This window comes from Branchiostoma belcheri, unplaced genomic scaffold (genome assembly GCF_001625305.1).
Source record: "Branchiostoma belcheri isolate BF01 breed outbred unplaced genomic scaffold, Haploidv18h27 scaffold6, whole genome shotgun sequence".
Taxonomy (NCBI): Eukaryota; Metazoa; Chordata; class Leptocardii; order Amphioxiformes; family Branchiostomatidae; genus Branchiostoma; species Branchiostoma belcheri.
This window is the reverse complement of record NW_017804242.1, coordinates 3,068,825-3,077,351: the sequence shown is the minus strand read 5'-3', so window position 1 is coordinate 3,077,351 and position 8,527 is coordinate 3,068,825. Positions and strand designations below refer to the sequence as shown.

The following is an 8,527-nucleotide window of genomic DNA, read 5'->3' as shown; positions in this document are numbered from 1 at the left end:
TGATAGGGTAACTTTCACCGGTGTCGCAGCAAAGTCGGTACCCCTCCTTAGTAATAGTAGCACTACGTCTATGTGTGCATGAAAGACTGTGCATGAAAGAATTACTTTCAAGTGCGCAACGTAATCAAAAGAAAAATCTTTCTAGATTTTTGATATTTTGACAATTTGTGAGAGCTACAATCTCCAAATAGCCCCCTTTGTCTGATTCGGGACATTTTTGAGCTTCGACTAACTGGGATGCTACAACTGAAAGGCCAGCCTGCGCACTTACCTCTAACCTCTCACCTTTGACTCACGTGACCTAGCACGTGGCAGTAGGAGTCTGAGTAGGAGTCAGAGTTAGATCTAACCAAGGACATTATATCTTTGTATAATGTCCATGTAGATGTAGATGCTGACCATGGTTAGGTCTAACCATGTAGATGTAGATGCTAACCATGGTCTAACTGACACGCTCCGTTACACAAACACCAAATCAAGTCAATCCGATTGATGTCATATTATGCCGTGCTTAGTATGATCATGTCCTTGCGAGATGATGATACTCCTCGCGAAGAGAAAATCCGAATGGTACCCAGGCTAGTAAATAGTGGTCAAACTCACTATTTACCTATACGGCCGTTTGAATAAACATAAACAGGACGTCCGCGTAGACAAATGTGGCAATACAATCGCGTATTAATTAGTCTCTAGCTTTCTGCAGGTCATTTTGGAATTAGGTTGGAGAGTAAATATGTCTTGCATGTCACAAGTTCACCAAAGTCACCTCATCATGGGAGGTTTTGTGGTGGTGTCAGGAATAGCCGCCTACTCGACCTACAAACTTGTGACCCTCAAAAGCCACCATCAGAGAGAAGCGCACAAGGAAAACGTCTACGAGACCGCCAAGTATCTGAACGAGTATCTTCTGTTTCATTTCGGAAGTCCCGAGGAGGTTCTACAGCTCGACTTTGGCCCGAAAAATGCCCTAGAGAATTTCCCTAAACGTTGTGCAGAGGAATGTTTAGCACATGCACTTGATGGGGTAAGTGGCATGGCATGTCTGATACGATACGATAGCGTAAGATATGTCGATGAAGGTTAGACATCCAGGTAATACGATACGCCAAAAAGCAGTTACTCAAGCAACTGGATATGAAATGTGAAATATGAATTGGAAAAATTATATCCAGTTGCTTGATTTCTAAAAAAATCATATTCAGTTGCTTGATTAACTGCTTTTTGGCGATAGCGTAAGATGGCTAATTTTGTTCAATGTATTTCTTTTGTTTGCCTCTTTTCGTCAATTTCGAGTTTTGCAGTTCTTTTGTCTTCTGTGAATGATTAAACTTTGACTCACTGCGAGACGTCGACGGGCTAACGCTAGAACTGGCGCTTAGGTATCTGGAAGATTTTTGGACTATCGTACTTTAAGTGTACTTGGAATCGGATTTTGATCATTGTTTTCGCCGCGCCTGAGCGGAGCATCCTCACCTTCATAGAGGGACAAAACTGCGTCCTTGGCCTATGTCTTTTTCTGAGGTCCTTTGTTGACATGTCCGGTGAGATTTGAATGCATGTTTGCATGGTAATCAATATCCTAACATTGCCGCTAGGTCCGAATGGGATCGCAAAATTTCTTCTTGGTAGCACTACATTTTTCGTGTTGCAAATTTTTTAAGTTCCAAAATATGTTATAGTAATAGTGTGTCGTACGCAAAAGTGCAGATTAGTTCATTAAAAGAAAATATTTGTAATACTACGGCAGCCAACATTTTCTACAAATATCGGTTAATATTTCAAAATAGTCATACCTTGAGGGACTTAAAAAGTATGCTATCCTTTGCTAGCTGATCACTGATGGGGCAAAAGTTCTCGGCTGTCACTGTCAGAACAAACCGCACGGTGATATCGGGGAAAACAAACAATTCAAATCATAAACTATAACTTCGTTGGGAGTGACAGACGGTCACGGCTGTCCAGACGCACTATTAATACATGTTGTACTAGTAGTTTTGTGCGAATGCCTTTATCTGCAAAGTTGCTCATGAAAATACTAGTAGATGGCACGCGAATCAGGTATGTATTTCACACCTTTTGTCTGTCGCTGATTGGCTGCTAACTAATGCAGTACAAAGGAAGTTTTCATTGGCCATAGGTTTGATGTATGCTTACAAACATGTACATGTACAGTAAGAAGGTTCAATGGGAAGTACTGTGGGTCTATTGGACCTCGTCCATCGATGGCAACCTTTATTTATACATTTGTACATTTATTGTATAACAACTTCATATAAGATTTCCATGTCCCCCCTCCAGGCAGACATCCCCAGTAGGGCACTTGACATCGGCTGTGCCACCGGCAGGTCGTCCTTCGAGCTAGCCCGACGGTACAGGGAGGTGGTGGGCATCGACTTCAGCCATTCCTTTGTAGCCGCCTGCGAACAACTGAAGGTAGCAGGGACCATAGACTATAACCGGCAGGACGAAGGGGACCTCACGACCCAGCTCAAGGCTGTGGTAGATCCAGCTATTGTGAGTTGCCTTGTCAGAGCACTGTTCGAAGTGTACACTGAGCTGAGTACGAGTTGGCAGCAAAGTTTGAGTGGATGGCAAGGTGTTAGGGAAAAGAAGACACAGGGTAGAAATGCGCACGCCGCTAATGATATATCAGGGAAGTCACGTTTTGCACAAGAGGGAAGAGAGGAAACATGTAGATTGTCAAAAGCAAAGACCAGCTCTATCTGTTGACCTGGAAGAGCACATAAGCACAAACTTTTTCACCCCACTCCCCACCATCCTTCCTGCTCCATCCCTAAGGTAGGATGATGTTTTGTCTATCTCTGCAGGACCGGTCCAGGACCAGATTTCAGCAGGGAGACGCCTGTAACCTGCCCCTGGACCTGGGACAGTTCGGCTGTGTTCTGGCAGCAAACCTCATCTGCAGACTCCCTACACCATTTGACTTCCTGAATCGACTGAAGAGCCTTGTGGCACCAGGGGGTGTGCTGGTTATCACTTCTCCATACACATGGTTGACCGAGTTCACTCCCAAGGTAAGGCTCTTGATTCACCTTGACCTTGTTTGTGCAGCAAGCATTTAGCTACTGACTGGCCTACTGTTGGCATTGAGGGATGTCAAAAAGGTCAAAACTGTCAGGACCGTTGAAGGACATACATGTACCAAATTGTGCTAGATAACGTTTTGCAGTTTGTAGTGGTAAAGGAAAGATGACTTATCACGGTCTTAGTGATTGGCACTCAGAATCTGCTTTGAGACTACTTTGGAAGGGTTGACATGCACATTTTGAAAATGTTGGGGGATATAGAGGAGGAACAGTTTATTCGTTATTTCTATTTCTATTTAATCATCTTTATTCTATTTAATCATTTTAATGTTGAAGGCTTTGCCTGCAGTAGTAAAACACATATCTATTACACTGTAATGAAGATGGTGCCAAACGTCACATTAATCATAAATGTTCTTGCATGTCTTGTAGAGCACATGGCTTGGTGGCTACAAGGACAAGGACGGGACTCCAGTCATGGGTTTCCAGACCCTCCAGAACAGCCTAAGGGGAAGCTTTGACCTGGTCACACACAAGGACATGCCGTACATCATCAGGGAGACTGCGCGGGAAAACCAGTTGGGCATCGCACACTGCACCGTCTGGAGAAGGAAGACGGACATTTCTGTCCCAATGTCAGAGCCGCGTAAAGCAAGAGATGGAATGGTACTGCGTTAGGAAAAGCGTTGTGGCTATGATTGGTTATTATCAAACATTTCCTGGAATCTATAAAGCATTGCCTCATAAGGATATAAGAAGATCAATACTTGAGATGACAGTATACCGGATATCAGTGTCATGATGACACTGATACCCGGTATGCATTACGGACATGAATAGAAATTGTTGTCTATAGTGACAGGTTTTCCATTAAAAAAAAACACTTTGGACTGCTCTTCACTCCTTGTTGACTTATATGGAAACAAATGGCCACTAATAAATGTACTAGCTAACTACAGAAGATCGAATGCACAATTTCCGTATCTGTGTGGTTCGTCACGTTGTACAGAAATCCTGCATCAACTTGATATTGAGCTACTAGGACTTTGTAGCTTCAAGCTTGTGGAGAGAGCCCTGAAAAAACAGTAGTCCCCTTGTATGTCCTCAGCGTTATGACATCATTGGCAACGATTGTGTCACTTTCACGGAAAACTGATAAAGCACTGCAATTTTATTGGATATGTTGGATGTTTGCTTTGTCAATTGTTGAGCAATGCTTACAAAATCTATGTCTTGAACTATACACCTAGACATCGTTGGAAATTTGCAGTTTTAACGTTGGATACAAAAAGTTTTATTGCATGTTCTTTGTCTGTGCCCGAGGCTAATTGCAGATATCAAACATGAAAATAAAATAAAAGGATGGACAACGGATAACAATAACTGTTACAGACTATTACGTGACTATTCTAGTCTAATTTTGACATTAAATTCTAACTCATTGGGTTCAACTTATTTGTCCGAAGCTATGATCCCACTCTTTGAAGTTTTTCGGTGATGTGTGGGGAGAGTAAATTTCTTTTTGTCTGTGAACGAGGAGTAGTTAGGATCAAACAGGTGTATTCTTTAAAATCGTAAAATGGGTAATTTGAAATAAAAAGTGTTTCCTCTTCCACCTTGTTTGACATGCAATATTATGTTGTCAAAGTGTACGGACTAGGCGCGCCGCTCTGTGATCTTATCTGCAACTCCCCACTCAGCTGATAGGGTAACTTTCACCGGTGTTGCAGCAAAGTCGGTACTCCTCCATAGCAAGGACATTATACACAGATATAATGTCCTTGTGTATACGAAGAAGGAATAGAATTATTTTCGTTTGCACATCAGAATCAGGAGGAAATTCTTTTCTTTTCGGGAGACTTTGTCAAGTTTTCAGAGCTACCATCTCCAAATAGCCGCCTTTGCCCATTCGGGACATTTTTGCGCTTCGACTAATTTGGCTGCTACAACTGAATGGCAAACCTGCGCACTGACCTCTAACCCCTGACCCACATTGCTTAGCACGTTTGCACGAGGGCGTACCTACCTGCCTACCGGCACGTATTTCTGCAAGTCATTTTCCAATTCTTAAATTCTGGTTGGAGCATAAATATGTCTTGGATATCAGAGCTCACCCTACCACAGGTTCACCACAGTCACCTCATCACGGGAGGTTTTGTGGTGGTGTCAGGAATAGCCGCCTACTCGACCTACAAACTTGTGACCCTCAAAAGTCACCATCAGAGAGAAGCGCAGAAGGAAAACGTCTACGAGACCGCCAAACTTCTCAACGAGTATCTTCTGTTTCATTTCGGAAGTCCCGAGGAGGTTCTACAGTTCGACTTTGGCCCGAAAGATGCCCTAGAGAATTTCCCTAAACGTTGTGCAGAGGAATGTTTAGCACATGCGCTGGATGGGGTAAGCGTCATCTGAAAATTGACAAATTTTATAATTTGGTCCAAAGAAGTCCCATTTGCGGCCTCCTTTTCCTTCTCAAAATGTAGAGCTAAGAATTTTAGATGTGAACTCCTAGTTCTCTCACCCAGTAACGTTAATCCATAATGAGCATTGAGTTCTGTTTATTTATTTGTTTGTTTATTTTTTCCTGTAATTGTAAAGCATTATCATGATTATGATAGTAAATCCGTTATTGTGTGATGACATGGAGTACTAGCATAGTTTGAATAAGTATCAATGCCGACTCCAAGGAAAGTTTTGGTTTTGGTGTGCTTAATAGCTTCAGTATTGAATTAGGCTTATTTGTATTTTCTGTTCACTTCTTAATACATATGAACATTAAATCAGAACTTTAATGGGATAGATACCAGGCTAGGTTGATGACGAACATATCTGTCAAAAGTGTATCCAAACGAATTGTGTCAAGTTACTGATGACCACTTGAGACTGACGACCACTTGAGATAATTCAAGGTCATTTACCTGCCTGGGGAAGATAGTTCAAGGTCATTTACCTTCCCAGCCTTACTACATGCACCTGTGATAGCACCAGATATACAGAACAGCCACAGGATATGCTGGAATGTACACATTGTTATTGTTAGGAATACCAGGCAGTAGCAAACCTTTGTTGTACCACAACTTCATATAAGATTTCCATGTCCCCCCTCCAGGCAGACATCCCCAGTCGGGCACTTGACATCGGCTGTGCCACTGGCAGGTCGTCCTTCGAGCTAGCCCGGCGGTACAGGGAGGTGGTGGGCATCGACTTCAGCCATTCCTTTGTAGCCGCCTGCGAACAACTGAAGGTAGCAGGGACCATAGACTATAACCGGCAGGACGAAGGGGACCTCACGACCCAGCTCAAGGCTGTGGTAGATCCAACAATCGTGAGTTACATTGTCAGAGCACTTATCTGTTGAAATTCTATCTCCATTCAGTGGTTGACCTCCACTGTGGACCACTTTGCCTTACTGCATGTGTAACTTGAAACCACTTTCCAAGACTCTACATAAATCTCTCTAATATCAACTGTCAACACATAGATGCATATGTTACAAAGCATCAAGTTTTCCCTATTAAAGGACAGGAGAAATTCTCGTTTTTAAACTGGTAGTGTTCTTAGGCTGAAAATCAACTAAACATTTGTTTCAAAGCATATCCACTGTGGCATGTATACCAGATTATCCACATGACTCCACCTTCATCATGCTAGGTGTTTTTACAGAATACTGTATTAAAAGGGACTATCCTGGAGGCCAGCCCAGGTTAGCTCCCTCCTAACAACTGCCCAGCCCCATTGTGATCCAGCCAGCTGACAACATCCAGCTTATTCCACTCTTAAGCTGCAAGGATATGCTGCATGTTGAGAAAAAGAAGACCCAAGATACAGACCACTAGGAGAAAAATGTTTGTACAAGAGGGAAGAGAGTAAAACTGTTAGATCGCCAAGAGCCAAACACTAGCACAGTTTGTTACCCTGCACTGCAGCCGACTGATGATGATGTTAACTGTTCTTCCTGCTCCATCTCTAATGATAAGGAACAATGATGTTTTGTCTATCTCTGCAGGACCGGACCAGGACCAGATTTCAGCAGGGAGATGCCTGTAACCTGCCCCTGGACCTGGGACAGTTCGGCTGTGTTCTGGCTGCAAACCTCATCTGCAGACTCCCGACATCATTTGACTTCCTGAACCGACTGAAGAGTCTTGTGGCACCAGGGGGTGTGCTGGTTATCACTTCTCCATACACATGGCTGGCAGAGTTCACTCCCAAGGTAAACCTCTTAAACCTTGAAAACATTCAGCTACTTTGTTTAGGATAGAGGAATGTCAGAATGGTCTAACACTCAGAATCTCAGAGACTTCGTTGGGAGTGTAAATTTTCAATATGTTAGGGGATTTCTTTTTCGTGTTGTTCATGGAAACCTTTCCCTGCAACAACAAAGCACATACAGTATTATATATCTATTTAATAAACTGTGATAAAGGGCAAGGGCCCAAAGAAAAGATAAAAATACATGTAGTGCCAAACCTCCCAATAACCAATGTTCTTGCATGTCTTGTAGAGCACATGGCTTGGTGGCTACAAGGACAAAGACGGCAAGGAAGTGAAGGGTTTCCAGACGCTCCAGAACAGCCTCGGGGGAAGTTTTGACCTGGTCACACATAAGGACATGCCGTTCCTCATCAGGGAGACGGCACGGAAGAACCAGTGGACTGTTGCACACTGCACAGTCTGGAGAAGGAAGAAGGAATAATAAAGGTTTTAATGCGACAATAGCAATATCTCTGTCCCAATGGAGTCACTTTAAACAAGAGCTGGGATGGTACAGCATTAGGAAAAATGTTGTGGCTATGATCAATTGGTTATTATGAAACATTGCCTGGTATGTAGAAACCATTATCTTTATATATGATATAGGAAGATTAATATGTAAAATGACACTGATATCCACATGCTTTATTTTCGACATGAATAGATTAGTATATCAGATCAGACCAAACTTGTGGTTATGTACTTTTGTAGATAGAAACTAACACTAGTAGTTTGCCTTGGCTTCAGTGAAAGCTGGGAGGATGTACTTCATATTTTGCAGAAATCTGGCTGTAAATTTACATACATGACAGTAGGTGATGGACTAGTTGTACATCTGGAAAATATGTATTTATAAAATGTGTTGTATATCAAGAAACCCCTAAATAATACAGTGTGACATGTTGTCTATAGTGGTAGGTTTTCTGTCAGAAAACAAACATTGATTAAACTATTCTATCCTCTCCCTTTTGACTTATAATAAACGTACATGTTAGATGAGTGGATAAGCCCACTACAGAAGGTCCAAACAACGTACATCGTATTTCTGTATCTGTATGCTTATTCACATTAAACAAGGCATTTAGATACCAGGACTTGTAGCTTCAGGCTTGTGGAGAGTGGCCTGCAAAAATAGCCGCCATGTATTTTCAGATGATTTCCTGTGTACTGCCAATGGCAAAGATAATGAGTCAGTTTCATGAAAAAATAAAGTGATGGAATTTTGT

At 42.4% G+C, this 8,527-nt stretch overlaps 2 protein-coding genes across 2 annotated transcripts; both read left to right on the top strand.

The window, feature by feature from the left end:
* Nucleotides 1-725: 725 nt before the first annotated feature.
* LOC109482559 lies at nucleotides 726-4,350 on the top strand. Its single transcript, XM_019785311.1, has 4 exons — nucleotides 726-1,024; nucleotides 2,299-2,514; nucleotides 2,829-3,035; nucleotides 3,480-4,350. Exons 1-4 carry the CDS (start codon nucleotides 734-736, stop codon nucleotides 3,723-3,725), a joined length of 960 nt encoding a protein of 319 aa, XP_019640870.1. The 5' UTR covers nucleotides 726-733; the 3' UTR covers nucleotides 3,726-4,350.
* A 662-nt stretch (nucleotides 4,351-5,012) lies between these two features.
* On the top strand, nucleotides 5,013-8,527 carry LOC109482560. Its single transcript, XM_019785313.1, has 4 exons — nucleotides 5,013-5,444; nucleotides 6,157-6,372; nucleotides 7,054-7,260; nucleotides 7,552-8,527. The coding sequence occupies exons 1-4, from the start codon at nucleotides 5,139-5,141 to the stop codon at nucleotides 7,741-7,743; spliced, it is 921 nt and encodes a 306-aa protein (XP_019640872.1). The 5' UTR covers nucleotides 5,013-5,138; the 3' UTR covers nucleotides 7,744-8,527.

Coding starts and splice junctions, on each gene's coding strand:
- LOC109482559 (XM_019785311.1), top strand. CDS start 734: ATGTCTTGCATGTCACAAGTTCACCAAAGTCACCTCATCATGGGAGGT. Junction 1,025..2,298: donor TAGCACATGCACTTGATGGG/GTAAGTGGCATG, acceptor TCCCCCCTCCAG/GCAGACATCCCCAGTAGGGC. Junction 2,515..2,828: donor CTGTGGTAGATCCAGCTATT/GTGAGTTGCCTT, acceptor CTATCTCTGCAG/GACCGGTCCAGGACCAGATT.
- LOC109482560 (XM_019785313.1), top strand. CDS start 5,139: ATGTCTTGGATATCAGAGCTCACCCTACCACAGGTTCACCACAGTCAC. Junction 5,445..6,156: donor TAGCACATGCGCTGGATGGG/GTAAGCGTCATC, acceptor TCCCCCCTCCAG/GCAGACATCCCCAGTCGGGC. Junction 7,261..7,551: donor TGGCAGAGTTCACTCCCAAG/GTAAACCTCTTA, acceptor CATGTCTTGTAG/AGCACATGGCTTGGTGGCTA.